At 42.5% G+C, this 22,265-nt stretch overlaps 1 protein-coding gene across 1 annotated transcript in view; it reads right to left on the bottom strand.

Annotated features, from left to right (window-relative positions):
• Positions 1–22,265, bottom strand: part of PCNX2 (pecanex homolog 2) — a gene marked incomplete at its 3' end in the record, with an annotated part of 251,039 nt that overhangs the window by 47,762 nt on the left and 181,012 nt on the right. Inside the window, exons 24-25 of the mRNA XM_006027452.1 lie at positions 9,433–9,491; positions 6,508–6,723 (exon numbers count right to left, since the gene is read on the bottom strand). Of these exons, the coding sequence (XP_006027514.1) occupies positions 6,508–6,723; positions 9,433–9,491 (275 nt within the window). The remainder of the gene's footprint in view (positions 1–6,507; positions 6,724–9,432; positions 9,492–22,265) is intronic.

Raw genomic sequence — 22,265 nt, forward strand, 5'->3', positions numbered from 1 at the left:
GTAATAAAACTACATAGAGTGCACGTACAAATATATCATAGATATGAATAGTATCTGGCCTTATTTGTTAAACATTGTTACAGTGCCTGGAGCATAATCTAAACTGCCCATGATGTTCATGCACCATTTTGTGAGAGGAATAAACTAGCAAATACACAGAAAACCCCACGGGCAATTCCATTCCCACTATAGCAGCTGCCTTCCACTATGTGCAATTACATCTGTGTCTGCTCCATGCCCACTTCCTCAGTTCATCTAACAAAGTTCCAAGTGAAGCATGAATACATCCACAACATCAGTAACAAAAATAAGGGAGAAATATAGTAGTTAATTACATTATTGAAGGACAAAGGGAGTGAGTTAGAAAACAATACCTCCAGATACCAGTGCTATTGTCCCTGAGTAATTTTCCGAGATAGGTGGCTAACTGGATATTCTCCAAATGATTTTTTGTTGATGCCCTGACTCAACAGAAAAATCATTTCTTTCCCATTCTGTAGTTAGCTCAGTTTGGCTGACAACAGTGCTTCTGCATTCTCCCCAGTTTTTGTTTCTAAGCTTCAAATCATACGGCAAGTTATTTATTTTTTCTGGCACGCTGCTCTTACTAAAATATCTTAGTCCATGGCAGCAGCTATAGTGATTAACTTCTTTCAGTGCATTAGTCCATTTCCATACTGTGAATAAGAGACATTTACAGTTAAACAGTACCCCTATTTTCCATATGATCATAGGAATGTAGGGCTGAGAGGGACCTCACAAGGTTATCTAGTCCAGTCTCCTGCTCTGACTAGACCATCCCAGCCAAGTGTCTGTCTAATCTCCTCTTGAAAACTTCCAAAGGTGAAGACTGCATAATATCTCTAGGTAGTCTGTTCCAATACTTAACCAGCCTCATAGTCAGAAAGTTCCTTCAAATCTCCAACTAAATTTCCCCTGCTGAAGCTCTAGACCATTGTTCCTACTCCTGTCCCCTACTGCTACAGAGAAAAGCCAACTCTCCATCCTCTGTAATTGACCTTCAAGGATTTGAAGACTGTTATCCAATAATGATATGGGAGTTTGGACCAGGAATTCCTTTAAGGCCAATAATCTGATATGGATAGCAAACCCTTAAAAAGCAAACTTTGGTTCAGAAAACTCTGTAAGTAAATTTGCTGAACTCTCATTTTCTAGTTATAGTAGTGCAAAATGGTCACAGCAAAATCCAGAAACCACTTAATTCCAACTTTACAAAGTGGTCACTGAGGTTCACAAATCTTTCAAGTGAATGTTGAAATGCTGAAAAAGTTTGGGCTAATTTAGGACTCTAATTGATCATTTAATTTATAAAAATCTAAGTTAAATGAACATGGTTTTGGTTGCAAAGTCAAGAAGTCAAAGTGAGAAAATGCCAGATTTAAGGTTCTCTGTGTAACCTTACTTTGACACCTTGTGCATTCATCCCATGCTCTTGACTAAGGTTGGGCTCCTGCATAAAAAGCAGAATACAAGCATAGAACATAAGCTTGGAACATAATGCAAGTACACAAAGGAAAGGAATTAAAGTTGCACATGCAACCATTCCTTGACTTTACAAACTAATATTGGGGGACTTTTAAAACTATATTTTCCCTAGTGTTATTTTAAGGAATATTGTAGGAAAAGGTCTAATAAGTACAACTGAAACACCAGACCCATTATGCATTCCCAGCAGGGTTTCAACCCTGAACAAAAGTTACATTAGCTGGCAGCAGGAAATGATGGCTGTGTGGCCTGTGTTTGTGTGGGTGTTGGCTGAGTTTCTTGCAGAAAGTGGGGTAGATTTTCACCTTATAGGCTAACCAAAGTAGAGAAATAAATATAGCACAAGCTTTCATGGGCTGAAGCCCACTTGGATGCTGTGAAAGGATGTGCTCAAAACATGTCTTAGGACATGTGAGTGTTAGACTGGAAGAGGAGAGCCCTGACTAGTCACATTTTGGTCACAACTGTTGAACAATTAGAGCACCTTGCCCTGGAAGCCAAAGACCTTGGTTCTGGGCCCACCTCACCCATGAACATGCCTCTCTCAGCCTTTCCATCACAGGGCTCCAAACACCATCCCACAAGTTGGTATTATCCAGACCCCCTTCTTCAGTGCTCCTTTTGAAGCTGTCCTCTTTGGAAGCCAAGAGGGAAATACGTGGGGTGGGAAGACAAGATAGATGATGTATGGCTCCAAAGCAGATGCTGACCTGGAAGGAACAAGTCCTAGGGTCTTTCTAGGGCACAGACTTTCCCTCTGCACTTCTTTCCATCCATTTTATCCAATAACTATTAAATACAAGGGGCAGCGGCTCAGCCTCAAAAGGCTCATCAGACAGGAAGCAAGATAATGTCTGGCCTGTGGTATGATTAGCAGGGATCTGGGTTTTCATTTCCTGTGGGAAAAAAATCGTGGATTTTCTTCTTTAAAGGAGAAAATCCTGGGAAACCGCAGCTTTCCCTTTGCAGGCAGGCAGAGTTGCAGCCTCCAAGGGGCTGCTTGGTGGAAGGAGGGTGAAGAGAGGCAAGGGGTCACGTGCATGTGCACACACACATGCATACATGTGGCAATGCAGCCAGGCAGCATGGTGAAGAGCAGCTCCCGCAGTTCCCTGCAAGTAAGTCTATGGGGAGGGGGAACACAGATGACAAAGCTGGGGGGGACAGCTGTAGCTGGACCCACATCCTGGTGAGTGAAAGGGGCAGACGGAGCTCTGATTTTCCATGATAAAAACCCCCAAATCAAAAGCCAAAATATGCAGTTGTTTAGAATTTATTATAATGATTGAGGCACTAGTCGGCTTCCAAACTGTTTTAAAATTGTAAATATATCAATAAAAAATTGTGTTTAACATATATACACATACACACCCACACACACACGCACACACACACATATGTATGTATCAGTTAAACACAATGCTTTATTTATAGATAGATATCAATAAAACGTGTTTATCTATTTATCTATCTATCTATCTGATATATGTGGAGTGGTGGGGAAGAGAGTGGTGTGTTTCATTTTAGTTGTGGAAAAATACAGATTTTGGGGGTTTTAATCAGAGAATTTTGCATTTTTTAACAGTGAAAACCAGGATCCCTGGTGATTAGACACTGTGCTGAGAAGTCAGAAATACCAAGATCCAAACCCCATCTGGACAAGGGGGATCTACAACCTGGGTCTCCAACTTTCTGGGTGTACACCCTAACCTCTCATATACTGAAGCCATAGCATGGAGGCCTCCCCAACCAAGGGCATCTTTTCAAGACTCAGGCTCAGATAATGCACACATATGCTTAACCAGTGCATAGCCTTATGGTGTATGTTCAGTTTGCATGCACACATTTATGTCGTCATGGCATACATCCAGGATCAAGAACGTCTAGGTGGGTGGCTAGAAAGCTTCAATTTAGGCACACAATTATTTTAGGAAAAATAATTCTACCTTTACTGGATCTGCAGGAGTAGTCAGGGGATATCTGGTTTGGCTCACTCCCCTTCATGATGCTTGGGTAAGCTTCTTCACCCAGAAGCAGGGGAATTGGCTACTGTTCTGAGGTGTGGAGAGATATTGTCTAAGTTGGTGACAGTGCAGGTGTGAGAAGGAGAGAGAGAGAGAGGGGAAGGAAAATTCTTACCTCTACTGCTCCACTGCCAGTGTTACAACTATTAGAATATCTCCCAAGCCTTCCCAGTTCTAGGTGCTGCAGTGATGTGGGCCCAGCAATCTGAATGATGATGTTAGGTTAGCGAGGCTCTTTGGGTAGATGCGACACTGCTTATTAGACCAACTAAATAGTTGAAAAAAAATTCTTTGCAAGCTTTCAGGCACAAATTTATTTTAGCAGCCTGCTGACATGCTCCTGAGGAACGTGGTCCTGATTTTCAAAAATCTGAAATTCAGCCAAACCTATGTGGGATTTCATGGGACAAGTGAAAGGCCCAGGGGCTTTGTCCTTATGGAATTCCACAAACCTAGTACAAACAATGGAGATGCTAAGAGCTTTCCATAAGCAAGGGAAAGAAAAAAGAAATCATAATCTCTTACAAGGGAAACCAGCACACAACCTTCATATACTGGGGGCTATCAGCTCCCCTTTAATAATCTAAAATTTGCAATTCCAGTGATGAAATGTAACTGTGTATGCTCAGTATGTGTGCCGGGTGAGCCTCTGCAATTTAAAACAAGTTTGCTTTCAAATTCAAATGAAAAAAAAAATGATACTTGGAGATAATGTACAAACAAAACAAAGTCAATGTTCACATGGACCACTTTGATACAAAACCACTGGGTTTTACACGGCTCTACTTCCAGCTAATTAATTTTGCCTGCTATACCCTGATCTTCTCTCCCAACAAGGACAGGGGTGGGGGCATCTTGTCACATTTGCTGTTTGTCATTTCTAGGCCTTCTATCTGCCTAGGGAATGGAAAGATGGAGACAGACAAGTGGTAGTGAGGTAAGGTGGTAATATTATAAAAGGCACCTCAAGCTCCTCAATGAGACATTTTAATCCAAACAAGAATGTCACATAACAGAGACTTAACTACACATAGTAGAGCTACTTCTGCTCTGCTACTCAGAAAAAGTCCAAAAAGAATTTAAACTAAAAACCTTTCTTAAACACATTTAAATCTCTGCATAGGGAAAGGGATAGGGCAATTCTTACAGGAATCTACTTTTCAGATTAATACATGTTGTATATTGTGTCTTATTTTTCCTTCTTCCAGTAAAATGGAATAAACTGCAACTAAGAGGCATTCAGGCTGCCTATATTGGCTTCAAAGGAGTTAATTATTTAACACAAAGTTTTATCTCCTTTTGAAGCCAGTGCTACTGTAGCACTCCTTGCTAAAGGCAGAACTAATTGGTTAAAGCTGTCACACTGTTATACCAGTGGCCTAATAATGCGTGTCCTGTCTCGGCTTATTGTTATGTTCATGCATAAAGAATGAGGAAAGACGTATAGTTTGCTGGCCTGGGCATGAAAAAAGAGAATCAGCATATCAGGAAAATTTCGATGAACTCCCTATGTGGCCTTTAACAAGGTACTTAACCCCTCTGCCTTCATTTTGCCTACCTTCAAAATAAGGATGCTATCACTTACCTTAGAGCGACATGAAGAGAAGTTAATGTCTGTACAGATGTCTCTGAAGATGAAGAAAGCAATAGAGCTATCTGTCATTGTTAATAAGAGTTTATAGGGCATATAAGTGAACACTTGCTCTTCTTTACTTTTCCCTCATGTAACCTCTTTTTACAATCTGTCTGTCTGTGCTCTCTGTGGCTCCATTACCAGAGGGTCCAAGGGCCTCACAAACATAAATGATTTTTTTTCACAACCCCATGCTTACCCTCCCGCTACATTACAGATCTTACTCAAGAACACATGGGCAATCCATGACAGAGTCAAGGACTGGACCCATATTTTTGTTTCCCAACCTAACATCTTACCTACAAGGACACCTCTCCCCACTCCTCCACTGCACCACCCAGAGACCCCAGAGCCTGCTTTGAATATTTTTGCCACGTCATCAATTTATACCTTCTTCACCCACTCCTTTGTATGTTACCTATTTAGATCCTAAGCTCTCTGGAGCAGGGAGATACTCTTTCTACATCTGAGAAAATACCAGAACACTTGTATGTTGCATAAATAAATAATTAGACGACTTCGCCTAGTATAAAGAACATGGAGAGAGATTAAAAGCTGGCTGATAAGCTCTGCAGTTTCCTTTATCTTTTCCTTCTCTTCCTAGCAGCAACGCACACAGGACAGGAGTGACCACAAAAATGAACGTGGAACCCCAAATGCCAAAACTCACCCTGTTGCCAGTTAGAAGCACTCACAGCAAGGAACAGTCCTTCTCCCAGCAAGAGACAAAGTGGGGCCACCTTCCCTCTGCTGCCAAGAACGGTCTCAGCAACTGTATGCCCCAAACTAGGAATCGGCTCTTCACTCCCTCCTTCTCTTCCTTCCAAGTAGGAAGTAGAGTGGACCCCAGCCATTCTGGGCGGCTTTCAGCACCAGTTCAAAGGACAAACTATCCTGTCACTGTAGCCAGAAGCAGCCTAATGCCAACACTTAACCATGTCAATACCAGACAGGTGTTCATCTTCATGTTCATGCTAACTGTGATGATCTGATGGCAATCTTGTGACCATTTCTCAGGCTCCACTTCTTAAAGTCACGCAGTTTTGTAAAGAATCACAGCTGTCATGGCTGAGGATGCAACAGCATAATGCAAGCATACCCAAAAGGCTCAGAAACAAGAAACAAATAAAAAGAACACAACATTCCTATATTGTTTTCAAATCACATTGTGTTGAAGGACTTAACTCAATTTTCCAATGCTTTGGGCTGCCATTAAAGCCAGATATGCCCTTTCAACAGTCTACTGTACCATAAGCAGGCTATGGAGTTTCAGTATGTGAAGAAAGCCTGGCAACTAATTTGTTTATGCTCGTCTCCTACTCCTCCAGGTACGTAGTTCCTTACCTCGAAATTCAAGTCCTCTGAGCTGGAAGGTAACAAGGCCATTTCCAATTTCGATCAAGTGAACGAAGGCATTTAAATAATCTGATGTCAAAATAAAACAGTCTCCTGTGCTGTAGTTTCCCCAGCGGCCAAGAATCAAATCTCCACAAAGAGACTCCTGCAGAGATCTGGTCAGATGCTCATAAAAAATGGAGTTGAGATTATTGTCATCGCTTCCTATAAGCACAGCAACAAACATTATTATAGGTAAACTCAGTACCGTAACTTGGATGGTGTGAACTGGGCATGGGCCTTGGGGGCTGAGTTTGAGGGGGCACCAGAATCACCCCCTGGGAGTTTTTGCTACAGTGGACGCATAGGATTCAGGCAGGGCAGTACTGCATGAAGCTGTGTATCTGGAGGACAGGGAGTGAGTGAAGCGAGTGGAATGGTGTACTCCCTCCCCCTCCCAGGAAAGCCTTTGCCAGTATGTATGTATTGGGACTGGGGAGAGCAAACGGGCACTAGAGTTGGGTCCCAGGGAGCCCAGCTGTGGGGCTATTATTGCCAGAGGAACTGGTGCTGCAACAGCAGCAGCAGCCCACGAAGGGCTTCCCTTCCCTTCATCCTCTACTGCCCCAAGTTTACAGTGTTTGACATACCCCCAGACCACTCCTGCTCCCCCGCCCCATCCCAGGCACTTAATGAGCACGCTATGTCTGGATAAATATATTATATATATCAAACCATTTTTAATCTGATCCTACTTTCTTGCTAGTTATTATAACACAGCCTATTCCTGGGAGATGACAGCATCTCCTTGAAAGTTCTACTGCACCTCTAGCTCCTAGCTACTTAATATAGAGTCAGGTATGTGATCTTTAGTTAAAAAAAAACAATGCTGAAAGTAGAAGACTGGATGTGAGACAATGTGCAGATCAAAGCTGGACCGCTACATCTCCCCTGTTTAATAATATCAGGAATTTTCTGGAAGCCCTGGAGTAATTAGTTTGAGGGCCCTCTACTATGTTAAGATAGTTTCGTTTTTGCTTACTAACATGAATTTTAAAGAATCACATGCCTCCCTAGGCCACTACTATCCAAACACACTGTTTAATAGCTGAAAAAATATACTTTCATAGCCAACAAAGGGATTTTGTCTCCTATTATTTTCAACTGGAGCTGTAGGGCTAAACTTCTAAGTAACCTAATAAAGTCTCCACCCCTGCCAATGACGATGGATAACTAAGACCATGACATCATCAAATTACCTGTAAAACACATTTTTTTTAAAACACAAATTTAGCATATTGAAGGGAAAAGTGTCAAGGTTCAATCATCATTGGAATTGTTATTATTAATTGTAAAAATCAGCTTTACTAACAAGAATCTCTAATGTCAATTAGTTCTTAGAAGGCTGGGAGAAGGAGCACCCCAATCAGAGTCTAAAAACTCATGTGAGTGCATTTTGAAACTGGATTAAAAATTAGCACTTCATTATGATTACTGAAATGAACTAAAATCTTCACACTTTCCAAAACTGTGTGTCTTGGCTTAATACAGTGTCAGTGTGCTTGAATTCCCTTATTTAATGAGCATGTTTGGTTTGGCAAGTGCATTTATCTTCTGCTATGCATCAGCAGCTCACCCCAATACTCTGTAAAGGCCACTCAAGCTCATTGGGTCATGTTCATATTAAATGGGTTGACTTTGTATTTGGGTCATTATACCCCACACTCAGATATATTCCCACTGGCCTATTTTGATGAAGACCTAAACTAGTCAGAAAACTAAGATTTATACCACACTAGAAAAAGCAAATGTTTCGCCTGAACATTGGGTTTAACAATATTATTATACATCATTATAATAAAAGGCTATTGTCACTTGACAGCAATGCTAGCAAAATGTTTTTATTTCATGCTCTGAAATGGAAAATAATGAATGTGGATCATTAAGATGCCTCACTCTCCCATTATCTAAAGACACATTTGTTCACTTTAATATACTATAAGTACCTTTTGTTCCTACCACCCAGAAAGCAAGTTTATCCTTTGTGTAAAGGAAGACAGATTATTCAGTTTTGTAGCTTCATTTCCGCCTTTCCCATACTTCCCCCTCAATTTTGTTACAACACATTTTACAATTTTTTTTTAAAGTAGAAATTAAAATTAACCAATAATATACTGGCTGTACTTAGTAGAAGCCTTGGTATTGACTGGAATGGGATCAGTATTTTACCTAAAATGTTTACATCAGCTTCTTCTGTAAGGATGTGATCCTGCCAAATGCTAGCACTTTTTGCAAGATGCTATCTACCTTTTGTGCTCCCTGACTTAGAGCATTTCCTTTCTTTCAGGAAATGTTCAGAACCATCTAGACCTCTGCTGTATATTAACATTAATCAAAGCTACCTTTAATACACTGTTAAGTAATATAGCAACACAAGGTGCATTTTATCCCTTTGCTTTCCTGTGTCTCTTTTCTAGCAAAATTTCTACTCAACCCAAGATAACACACTCTCCACAAGGGTCATTAACAGAATTTGCAAGGAATGCCCACTGTCATACTTAGTGGAAAGTGGGTATTTACACCAACTCTCCCAGATCGTTATTTGACCAACAGCTGACCTTCAAGTTGACCTACTCTGTCTGCTATTTACTATATACACGGACACACAGAGATTCTATGATTGAATAAGTGATTCACAACTCAGCAGCTATCTAATCAACCCCAAAAAAGTAAAGAATGTATTTACATACCAAACCACATGACTTAATCAGGATCTTTGCAGTTTTTAATCTCTATTACATTTTAATTGATCAGCTTTATTCACATAGTGATTAAGCACTTTGCATCTGCTTCAAGCTTTCCCAAAACACAGCCACAATACAATAAATAAATCACATTTTAGAAAAATATATAGAAAAACACCCCAAGCCATACCTGGGTCCTTTTCAATCTGGATTGCCAGTCTTGTATTGGAGTGGTCCACTCTTCTTGTGCTAGAAATGAAAAGACACTTTGTATAACCAATTCCCTTTAAAGACAAGATTTCCCATTTTTTCTTTTTAACATTTTTTCTCATACATCCTGTTTGTATGATCACACAGCTCATATTCCTAACCTGGAAACTGGTTTGCTCTCAATAGTCAAACACAGTTATTACTATTAGTTCTTTGTTAATGCAACTTAAGCAAAAAGTATATAGCCAACTAAGAAAAAAGGATCATTTTTTGTCCCCCACTGTTCTTCTACTCCAGCGGAGCTATTCTTGCGGTATGATGTCAGGCAAGTGTAGCAGACTCAAGCTGAAAGCTAGTAACAATATACTACACTGTGGGTGCATCTACTCATGCAATTAGCATGGAGCAATAAACTCCAGCGTATACCACGCTGGGCACCACATTTTAATGTGCGCCTGGGCACCACATTTTAATGTGCGCCTGGGACCACAGCATATTGAACCAGGTCGGAGTAGCCCCAAATGGTAGGGGCCCCAGGTGGGGGGTCCAGGGCTGCTCCCTCCAATCCAGCTCAACTGGCTGTGGAGGAGCTGGCTGGTGCACAACGGTGCTCCAGTGTGGGGCTAGTCAGTAGGCAGCCCCTGCACTAAAACACCCTTGTGCCCCAGCCAGCCCCATCAGTGTCTACACGTGCCTTGCTGCACACTAACGAACTCCGCTGAAAGACAGTGCTTACATTTACGAGTACTAACCTGTGGCAGAGTTAATTAGTTTCCTGTGGCTTAACAGGGCCACATGTGTAGATGCTGAGACATTTACTATGGAGATAATTAGGCAGCTCTGCAGTAAATGTCTTGTGTAGATGCTCCCAGTATTTCTCAATATTTACATCGACTCCAAAGTACCTCCCAAGTATTCAAAAACATAAATTATATCTTACTTCCTTCCCAGCCCTTAAAAGAAATGGCTTGATTAAAATTCTACAGGTTTTTTTTTTCATGTATATGTGCAGATGCAACATTTACTGAGGGAAAGGCAAATCACATACAAGCATTCTGTATTTAGTTTTAAAACATGAAGGCCCATGGTTATTCTTATCTCTTGAGAGAAGTGAAGCTTGCAAGAACTTTGCCTCCCATATTACAGAGCCTTCCCCCATTGGTTGGTATTTTTCATTGTCTCAGGGAGCACAGCTGTCATGGAAGCTCCTGGACCAAGAGACAGTTTATTAGACAGCTCATGCCTACATTCCTAGACATTATAAGCGGTACTAAAAACATGGAGATCACAAATGAATTGATCACTGCAACAAAATCAGGGTCCAGTGGGATTGGATATAATAATGTGTCCAGTTAGAAATAGGTATTCTTTTAGCAGTCATGGCTGGTGGAATATTCTATACCAACATGAATGGAAAGGAATCCCCAAGTAGAGGCAGCCAAAGGTGATGCATCTGGTGGTTACAGAGCGCTTTTTTTCTTTGTGGTAATTCACAGGCTTTACAGATAAACTTTTCAAAAGCACCAATACAAGATAGGCTCCTAAGCCCCATCCCCTTGACATTTTTACCTTAATACACATTATTAATCCTTGCAGCAGCCTGGAGAAGCAGGTCTGGGAGAATTAATTATGTCCTTCAGTAAAATGAGAATAAAACAGAAAGAAAAATAAATTCACTTGGCCAAGCCTATAAAGGGTGCCAGTGTCAGGATTACATCAGCAAGATGTCTTCATAACCTCTCCGGTTCCTTTAAACTGATGAAAAAGGCCAAAGCAGTAGGCCTGTGCAAGTATGCAGCTATTAGATCCAGCTTCAGATCCAGCCACTTCGGATGCCAGGGTTCCAGTCTGGAGTTCTGAATCAGGTTCCCACTTCAATTCGGCTGAAGCGGCTCTGAAGCAGGGGTTTTGGGGGACCTGTACCCCAGATTCTTGAAAGCAAAACTCATGTCACGTCTATGGGTTAATCCACAGGGGGGTCAAAACTCAGGGATGGTAGCCCCTGGTGAGGCCACAAAGCTTGCTAAGTTTCAAGGTGATAGGTGCAGGGGTTTGGGGGGAACTGCACCTCAAGCTGCTGACAGGCAAAACTCATGACATAGATGACCCTGTGTGTGTTAAGACGCAGCGAGCTGAAAACTGCAGGGGTGTTGGCCCCTGCTGAGGCCACAAAGCCTGCCAAGTTTCAAGGACATAAGCAGGGGCTATCATCCCTGCAGCTTTCACCCTGCTGCACCTTAACACACAGTGTCACCCATGTCACAAGTTTTGCTTGTCCACAGCTTGAGGTGCAGTTCCCCACAAACCCCTGCACCTACCTTCTTGAAACTTGGCAGATTTTGTGGCCTCATCAGGGGCTACCATCCCTGCAGTTTTCACCCTGCTGTGGTGTAACACATACACGTGACATAAGTTTTGCTTTCAAGAATTTGGAGTACAGTTCCCCCCAAATCCCTTCACCAATCTTCTTGAAATGTGGCAGGCTTCATGCTCAGCAGAGGCTACCACCTCTGCAAGTTTCATCCAAATCAGACAAAAAACAACAGTTATAGATATTTCTTTGATTCCCCATTACACCCTATGGCCAGATCTCCGAAGTGGCTCCGAAGACTTTCCAAAGTCCGAAGTGGCTCCGAAGCTTTTCCGAAGTGGTTCAGACGCTCTGAACTGCTTCAGAAAGCCTAACGAAGCCAGTGCTTCAATCTGGACATGCTGCTTCAGACGCTGAAGCTTCTGAAGCTTCTCCGGATCCAAAGCACAGTCTGAAGCCTTGCACAGCCCTACAAAGCAGCGTGAATGGACTCCAAGGGTTCAGCCATGGATAAATGAACTGGGCACAGGAGCTGATGAAAACCGCCTCAAGGATTCTTCCAGGGATCTTCTAGCAAGGGGACATGCCAAGGGAGCACCTGGGAAAGGCATGCTGGAACACAGCGTTATTGAGATTTTGAGCCACACTGTAACCTGTAGGTCAGCTTAGAGGGACAGCATTCATTCAGACAGGTGTGAGAGCCAACATAAGTTTCATGACTGTCTCTCATCCATGGAGCAGCCCAAACCTGGTATTGTAGAAAGATGGCTTAGCCCCACATTAATGACAGTCCTGCTGGGTTGCAAGCTTGCTCTTAAGCACAACATAGAATCTCAGCCAAGCAATTTAGGGTTCTTAATTCTGTTCTGAGACCACCAGGACCTGCTCTTCCTTTCTTGTAACACCACAAGCTCTTCAGTCTCGTCTGCTCTCCAGTTCTGCTGGCAAAACTTTGAATGGTTTTCATACCCACGTCTTCTGCGGCAATAGAAACCACCACTCTGCTGGCATAGTTACAGGGCTTCTCCTGCTTTCTAATGGTGAATGAAGGTGCCTGCAGTCACTCTAGTACTTCCGGTTGGCTCCCATAATTCATGTAGCAGCTGTTGCCTTCCCATACTGCATTTTGTATTCTGATGCTTTAGCTATGCAGTTGAGCCACAATTGCTGCCAAAAGTGTGTGCACGTACACAGTTTTGTGGCTTGTGTTGGCTGCTGTCTGTCAAAACAACTTAGGCACACTGGAAAGTAAGGCTGGAAGAGGCTTCACTAAATAAACTAGTCTAGGCCCCTACTCAAGGCAGGATCATCCAAACATCCCTGATTTATGGCAGCACAACAGGATAGGTATAGTCATAATCCTTGCAATACTTCTACAAGCTTAGCAACATCCAACTATTAAAAGGCCAGGAAAATGGTTTTGTTTTAAATTTAGGCTTTCTTCTCACCAACATTAACATAAAATATCTTCCTAAACTTTTCAAAATACATTTTTTAAAATTTGTAATGGCAGCGTATACAAAATAAAATAAAATAAAATAAAATAAAAGTGGTGGCTGAAATGATTTTAACACTATAGTATCCCAAAGATATCATTTCTATTTCTTCAGGGCCACTATACTCTGATTACCTCTAGTGTTATTTCAAAACCCTTAATATACACTAACCCAAGGATATTTTACATTTTTTGTGGCGACTGATCATTCCATTTCTGTAACAGCAATGGCATAATGGCAACTTTTCTGAAAAAGTTATAATTCCAGGTTTCTTTTGGTTTATTATCTATCCATAGATATGGATTCATTCTTAAATGTGTCAAGCAGGGCATCAACTGGCTTGGATACTAAATGAACATCTCCTTTAAGGGGTTGGAGTTGAGGAATGCTAAAAATCAGACAGAAAAAAACACAGAGTCCCAGCTTCATTGTGTGGTCGGGGAGGTGGGGGGGGGGGTCCACTGACAGAACAAGAGAAGGACCTGTGCTTTTTAATGTGCAAACATCTCATTTGCATGTAGAAATGCTTTCATTGCTTGAGCCCATACCTCTCTGTTCACTACTTCCGAAGTCTCTTCTCTTCCATTTTGTCCCATTTAGCAGCACATCTCTTCCCTTTGCCATCATGCACATCCCAATCAAGACAGCTGAAGTTTCTGTGTGCTACTGCCAACCTGACAATGAATGTCTATCTTTATCCCAACTACATGGTTGGTGCAATAAAAGATATCACCCTAATAAATCACTGCCTCTTGTAACATTTCCAAAATCAACTTGCTGGGAAAATGACAGTGGCTTACCTAAGGGCAAAAAGACAAACCTCTCTTGCCTCGTTCTCCATTTTGCAGCAATATTTCCTCTATGAAAGCCACAGAAAGCCAACCATAAGAAATGTGTACAAGGGTTTTCACAGAGAAAGTGCAGGAGAGATAATACTGCTTTCCTCAGCTCTCAATGTGCTATTGAGCTTTACTTCGAAATAGCAAGTTTTCCATGTGGTTCACTCTGCAGGTGTGCATATAACTCTTAGTTAATATTAGCGCACTATCTGCATGAATTAACATTTAATTTGATGTATTCTTGATCTCAATTACTTTTCTTTCTAGTGGGTCTGGTGGGTTGTAATGAAAGTCTTTAATTCTAATGCAGTAGAAAAAGGGTAAGAGCAGAGGTGGTCTTATGCGGCAACCCTGACTATGAAGAATTATTTTAATATGATTAGGTTGCCAGAATTTGTCTGTCTCAGAACACAGGCCCATCTCCTATGATGCCTGGCAGAGGGAATTAAAGGGGGAACTTGAGGACCATGTCATGGAATTTGAGCAATTTCCCATTCTTACCAAAGAACATGGCTATTTCAAAATGGGTATATTTAAGGCATCTTATAATCACATTCCATGATGATTTTTAATTCCATGGGACAATATCAGATGTAAAGTCAATATTGTATCTGACACACATTTTTCCATCTGAGATCCTGAGAGCTGGTAAGAAGGTTTTTCTCATGAGACCCCCCTAAGCACCTGAAGCACAAAGTTAAGCAGATGCTGGTGATAAAATAAGAGACATTTTTTTCCAGAAAGATCAATCCAAAGAAATGAATCATTACTTCAGAAAATTATGAGTGAAAAATCTTTCTGTTTAGAACATTGCTGTGGAAGCCCGTTTCTGATATATGTATGAAGCAATTATAGGAAAGCAAAAGTACTTTAATAGCTTCAGAAGCAGGTAATGCAGACTGAATGCTAAGATAGAAAAGAAAGAAAAGCAGCTTTTGCAGCTATGCCACAGCTTTAAAAGCTGTCATCTAAACTGTACTGTAGATCACTTAACTTAAGCCTTGAACAAGGTAGCCTTAATATACCAGATAAAGAATGCTGATTTCCTTAACAGTGCAGGAAAAACCCAGGGCTTCATCCACATATTTTCAAAGCAGAAACTTAATTTTTGTAAAGACATAGTGCAACATACTGAATATTTGTTATACAATGAAATAAGTACAAATTGTTGAAATATCTTCCAGTGAGTCCCTACTGGACTTTAAAATCTTCCACAATTATGGGAACTGAAGTTCTGTTTGTATCTTCTTAAAGGCTAAGGGAATTTGCATGACATTAGACTATCCTATACTGCACCCAATAATCAAAGGGACTTATTACACATTAATTTTAGGTAGTTCCTGGAGTTCTTAACCCCTAGACTGCCCACACATTAACACCTAAAACTAGTTTTAAGCACATTTCAGACAACTCAAGTTACACCACTCCAGGGCAGGTTTGTCTCTGATCTGTGTTACCCAGCTTGTGTTCCATTAACGTGTGGCCACTCCCCACAAATGAGCCACCTAAGTTGCAGTCCCCAGCATCCCAGGATCCCGTGTCCTCTCCCCAACCCTCCTGTCTGTCTGAACAAACTTTCTATCCCCTGAACTCTACTGCCCAGGTGGAAGCTCTGGCACTCCCCCTCCTGCCATCGGGAGCGTGACCTTCCCACCTGCCAGGGGTGCAACCCCATGCAAACAGTCTGCAGAGCACATGCCAGCTAGTCAGATCACAGGGCATGGATAGGTCCAGGAGTGGGACCTAAGGGAGGCGGGGGAAGGAACAGGGCAGGGGACCAGACTCAGTCCCCCTGAGCTGGGGCTTACTTCCTGGGGCAGGGGCAGTAGATCCCCCAAACATGCCTTCCCTCACTGCTCCCACCTCCCAGGCACCCTGGGAAGTAAAACCAGCACCCCCCACATACCACACAATCCTAATTTATTAAAACATGAGTCTTCCTTTAAATTAGTTTTTGATTTATTCTCTCTCTCTCTTTTTTTTTTTAACTAATTTTTATTTTAAGTGGCTGACTTCCTTCATTTCACCACCCATCACCCACCCCTATTTCCTTTCCACCTCCCATTTCATTACCCACCCCCATTCCATTAACTTTCCACCTCCCCACTCAATGTTCCTGCCCCCCCAAACCATTTCCACACCCTCCCACCTAAAGCAGGGATACTAGTCTGTCTGGGCTCACCAGCCCAGTAGTGGCAACTCACAGAGGTAGGTGCTAGTCAGGACCCTGCTTGCCAGCCCTCTAATGGCAACTCACAGTTATGCAGGTGGAGAAGTCAGAAAAGCTCCAAACTTGAGCTAGCACTAACACTGATCAACATTTGAACAGCTCGAAGTACAAGGTGTAACAAGGCCCAAACTCAGCTGCACATTTCCTTATGGGCTTTTTGCTGTCAAGCAGAACTTCTTAAGGTGAATTTCAGGGAGTGTGGGTAATTTGGGTTTTCCACAGGCAATTTCTTTCTTTAAATTTGGTCATCCTCACTCACCCAAATTGATAATTACTTTAGTAATTGGATTTCTTACTAAATAACATTATTTCACAGAAACTCTAAGCAAGTCTTTGGGCGCTTTCCCTGAAAAGCAAGTATGTTTGAATGTTTCTAAACGTCTAACTAATTTTGAAGTTAACATCCCATCTGGTTCCTGATGTCTCTTACTAGCTCCTGTTCTTTTATTCAGTACCCCTATGGGCAGGTTGAAGAACCAAATACAGCAATGGCACTTGTATCTATCCTTCCTTCCAGCTTCTCTAAACATACCAATCAAGGAAACAGAATAAAAAGAATTGAAAAGGACAGTAATAATATGCAAAATATATGCATAGTAGGAGGGGTTCAGTCAAATAGAAGGAAGGGTGCTTGCATAGGTGACTCATAGAGGGGACATGTATCCCCGCCCCCCCCAAGATTGCCCACTGCCGAAGCCGCTGCCAGCTTCTGTGGATGATCGCCGCCAGTTTCAGGAGGCACCAGTCGTTCATGGGTGCTTGAAAGGTAAATACTGGAAGATGCACAATTTTACCTTAATCCAGCCAGGAGAGAAAAAGTAGCATGATGTAGGAGCTTTATGAAGGAGGGTCCCTCAGTTTCCTTTTTGGGATGTATTAGGCTGTTTGCGCCATGCAGATAAAGCTTAAAGTTAAGAAAAGTGGATTTGGGTAAGTAAGTAGGGAAGTGAGAATTCTCCAGTAGGAGAAGCAGTAGGCAGACATGAAGATGTAAAGGATAGCAGGAGGTAGAGATGATGGGATTAATTGGAAGTGTGTTCAATATCATGAAAGAAGCAGAATGATTCCATTACAATTATAGAAACAAGGTCTGACAGCTCATTTGGGCACAAACATCCTCTGGTTTACCTTCTAAGCCCGATGCTCCAGCCAGTTTTCTATCCACCTTACAGTGCATTCATCCAGCGCATGCCTCCCTAGCTTGCCTGCAAGAATGTTGCGGGAGACAGTATCAAAAGCCTCACTAAAAATCAAGGTACACCACATCCACTGGTCTCCCTGCATCTACAGAGCCAGTCGTCTCATCATAGAAAAGCCCTTGGTGAATCCATATTGACTGTTCCTAATCACCTCCTTCTCCTCCAAGGGCCTAGAAATGGATTCTTTGAGGTTCTACTCCATGATTTTTCTAGGGACTGAGGTGAAGCTGACTGGTCTGCAGTTCCCTAGATCCTCCTTTTCCCCTTTCTTAAATATGGGCACTATATTTGTCCTTTTCTAATCATCCAGGACCTCTCCTGATTGCCATGAGTTTTCAAGGATGATGGCCAATGGCTCTGCCATCACATCAGCACCCTTGGGTGCATCCCATCTGGCCCCATGGAATTGTACACATCCAGCTTTTCTAAGTAGTCCTTAACCTGTTCTTTCACCACTGAGGGCTCCTCCCCAAACTGTGCTGCCCAGTGCAGTAGTCTGGGAGCTGACCTTGCCTGTGAAGACTGAGGCAAAGAAGGCTTTGAGCACTTCAGCCTTTTCTGCATCCTCTGTCACAAGGTTGCCTCCCCCATTCAGTAAGGGACCCACACTTTCCCTGATACTCCTTTTGCTACCAACATACTTGCAGAAACCCTTGCTACCCTTCACATCTCTTGCAAGCTGCACCTCCAATTGCACTTTGGCTTTCTTGACTTCATCCCTGCATGCCTGAGCAACGCTCTTACATTCTTCCCCAATTATTTGTAAACGTGCACGAATACATTGGTCCATTATCAGATCAGCATCAATGTAAAGAAAAATGACTGTATTGGAAATTAGCTTTTTTTGCCTGGTGTGGCCTATAATTTGGCCAATAAATGCCCCGTGCATGTGCAGAGCCACAATGCAGCACGCAAGCAGTGAGTAGCATAGCCCAGCAGCTTGGAGAACTGCATCCAGGTGGTAAGTCTTTTGTGGAAGGGGAAAGAGGAGGGAAGGAGGATGGGGGGCTGCAGATCGAGGCCCCTGTGGTGAGGGAGGGAATGGGACTGGGGCAGGCACTGCCCAGCCAGGGTCAGACGGGGCACAGGGCAAGAGCTGCAGCTCTTCTGGGGGTGCAGAGGGGGAGCAGCTTCCACCCTGCACACATGCCCCAGAGGGCAGGGGGGGCATGTGCCCCCAGATCTGTGTGGGACGGTGTGGGCTGCCACTGAGGGCTGGAGACGGGGCTCTGCTGGGCTCTTCAAGGCAGGGCCTGGGCTGGGCTGAGCTGCACTCAGGGAGAGCAGCGGCAGTGCTGGGAGGTGAGGTCAAGGGGGCTATGGAGAATTTTGGGGTGGCTGCAGTCCCCCTCCCATCATCACCCCTCACCAGGAAGAGCCTGGTGCAGCCCTGGCCCCGGCCCACTGTGGCAGTCCACTCTTGCCCTGCACAGATCCGGGGGCACATGACCCCCATGACCTCTTGGGGTGCATGCAGAGGCGGGGGTGGCACCCCCCCACATACCTTCCCAGATGAGCCATGGCTCTATCCTGTGCCCTGCCCCAGCTGGGCAGCGCCTACCCCAGCCCCTGCCCCTGCCTCCGCCCCAGCCCCACACCCTCCCTCAACTTAGGGGCTTCAATCTTCCCCCCACCATGACCGTTCCCTTCCCCCACCCCTTCCACCACAACAGATTTACCAGTCAGACACTGTTCTTCAAGCTGATGGGCTGAGCATCAGAAATCGGATCTGCCTCCTTAAAAGTCTGCTATCAGTATTGGCCCCTAATTATTTGTCCAAGTGCTCTTATGTTCTTCGTTAGTTATCTACCCAATTTCAAGAAAAGGTACATCTTACTATGAATTTTTACAGATTACTGTTTTATCTTAGACGAGTACATATTTTTTCCCGAAAAGAATACTTGATTGGAAACTGCAGTACTCTCTAGTTATAATAATAAAAAAAAGTAATACAGGAAAATTCTGCCTCCCACCTTATAAGGAAGGTCCATGCAAGCCTAACAGCCCTTCGCACTAGTGTAGTTAAGATATGCCCACGTCTTACTTAACAGCACGCAAAAGAGTGATATGGCTAGCATTACGTCCGGACATCTTTGACTCACTGTTCTGAATGATTGGTACCCATTTCACAGCTGGATCAATTGCAGGTACAAGGGGACTTTGGCATGAATTCAAACCCTGCTCTGAAGCTGTAATGAAATACCTTAGCAACTGTGCCCCATTATTTTCTTCTAATATATAAATAAATGTTTCCAATATATAAACTTACTTTAGGCACTGCAGACAGCCATTGGAATCAAAGAGTTGGTACCAAATAATAGCTAACAACCTCTCAGTCCATCCTCCAAACCTTTCATGATTTAACTCCCACTGTAATCAACAGGAGTGCCATACAGAGATAAGGAACTGAAATCAGACCAAGAGTGTCTATAATACACTACTATGGTCACATGCACACTTATCTGTAGAATTTATATACAGTGTTCCACGAGCTGTAAATTAACTGTAGCCATTCAAGGAAAAGATATGAGAGATGTTGTGACCAACTCAATGAAAATTTCTACTAAATGGACAGTGGCTGTCAAAAAAGCAAAACAAATAATGGTGAGCACAAACTAGGACAGTAAATAATACTGAGGATGGTATGCCCTGACTTAGAACTGTGCGCCTACTTCTAGCCACCCCATTCAAAAAGGTACTGCAGAAACTGGAGAAGACCAGGGATGGAAAACAGAAAGAACAAGAGGCACAGAAGTCTTCTGTACAAGGAGGAGTTTGAGAGGCTGGAAATGTGCCCCAGCACTTTGCAAAGGAGATGAATAGGAATGGTCATAATTGAGATATACAAAATACTAAAGGGTACTGAGAAGATAAATCAGTACCCCTTATCTAATTTTTTGCACAATACAAGGACCAGGAGCATTCAGTGAAACTAAAAGGTACTACATTTAAAACCTTCAGAGCATTTTGTTTTGCTTTTTAAAATGCAATCCCATCCAGTGTAACGCTTACTGTTACAATGGATCTTTGAGGCCATGAACTTAGTAAGATTAAAAAATATTGAGATGTTTATGTGGGTAATGAGAACACCCACAGTGACATTAGACAGGACATAACAAAGTGTAGAAGAGGGTGCTTATGCTTGAGGGCATAAGCCAACCTTGAAATTCATAAGGTTGGGAAAAAATTTCCCTTAGGGTCTAGTTATTCCATAATTGTATGCTACAGAGATTCCTGTACTTTACTTTGAAGCGTCTAGTACTGATCAATGCCAAACACAGGCTACTGTACTAAAGAGTACAATAGCTTCTACATCCTCATGCAAGCAATACCACTGTGAAACAAAAGAAGACTGAAGAATACAACTACCGAAGACTTTTCTGAATTTTAACATATGTTAATGGGAAAATATAAACAATTGCCTATATAGCTTGCATATGAGGACAATGGAGGACAGTTTTGTGTCTGTACATGTCCAGAAACCATGACTTACACAAGAGGAGGGCAGGCAGGAGGTACTATTGTGGAAGGAATGGAAGGAAAATTATTTTAAAGGGCAGAGAGGATGGAGCAGCATGGGCCCCTCTCACTCATGTTCCATCTCTCTGCAATCTTGACTTAGTGCTAATTGTGTCCACACTGGCAAACACTTTCCCCTCTGCAGCCAGGAAGTCACCAGGAATTTAAACTATCCACTAAAACAAAGAAATGTTGTCCTTGGTAAATATGAGTAAGTTTAGGGCTTCTTATCCCTCCTTTCCCAGAAATCCTGGCATTTTAGGTGGCTATATTTCTGTTCACAACTTGACCAGTAAACAATTTTATATGTTTGAAAACCTGCAGAAAAGAAAGACCTGCTACTATATTCTCAGTAAAGAAAGGAAGATGGAAATAAGGTGACTAGTAATTTAATCATAATGTATTTAGGGAGACTTAACTGATTTAGTTATACCAAGCAGTAGTACACTTAGACCCCCCCAAACAAATGCAAACTGTGCCATGCTCCAAAATAGTAACTGAGTCAGATGTCCAAGAAGAGAAACAAGAAGGAAGAAGAGAATGACAAAAGACAGGCTCATTAGTAAAATCCAAAGTTTTCCATTAGCAGTTTCCTTGCTGGGATGTATCAGACCAGAAGCAGAAACTATCTTTAGCAGGTGCTTGTGTGATGAAATGTCTAGAATGAATGCAAGCTTATTGTGATATTCTATCTATTCCTACATACAAAATATAAAATGAGAAAAGAGGAAGGGAGGAGTAGGGGAAAGCAGAGCTATGGCATTATAAAGTTTTTTTGTTTAAAGAAGGAATGAAAACAGCTTTGGAACAGATGCTTGATGCTTTAAAGTGCCTATACGTTGAACAAGATTTACTGCTATTTCCTTTTCACTCCCCCTGACATCTATGGGCTAATCATTTGAACAGCTGTGAAAATAAAGAGTAAAACAGGGCTCTCCAAGCCAGGAGTAGAACACAGATTAACAAGAGGCTAGAGCTGGATTTTGCATCATGTTTTTTTTATAAGGACAAATACAACATTTCTCAGTCGGACTCCCATGGGAAAACTAACTTGCCAGCAGCAAGATAACTTTGTGCTCCTTCTCCATCAAAGCACTGTCATCTAAGAGATTGCAAAGTTATAAACAAAATGGATGCATGAGAATTTGTCCTTTCCCAGCATTCTCATCTCTTCTCTTGTTCAACAATCAAACCCCCTCCACAACTCCCCCCCCCCCCC

Source organism: Alligator sinensis, unplaced genomic scaffold (assembly GCF_000455745.1).
Source record: "Alligator sinensis unplaced genomic scaffold, ASM45574v1 scaffold93_1, whole genome shotgun sequence".
In the NCBI taxonomy this organism is placed as follows: Eukaryota; Metazoa; Chordata; order Crocodylia; family Alligatoridae; genus Alligator; species Alligator sinensis.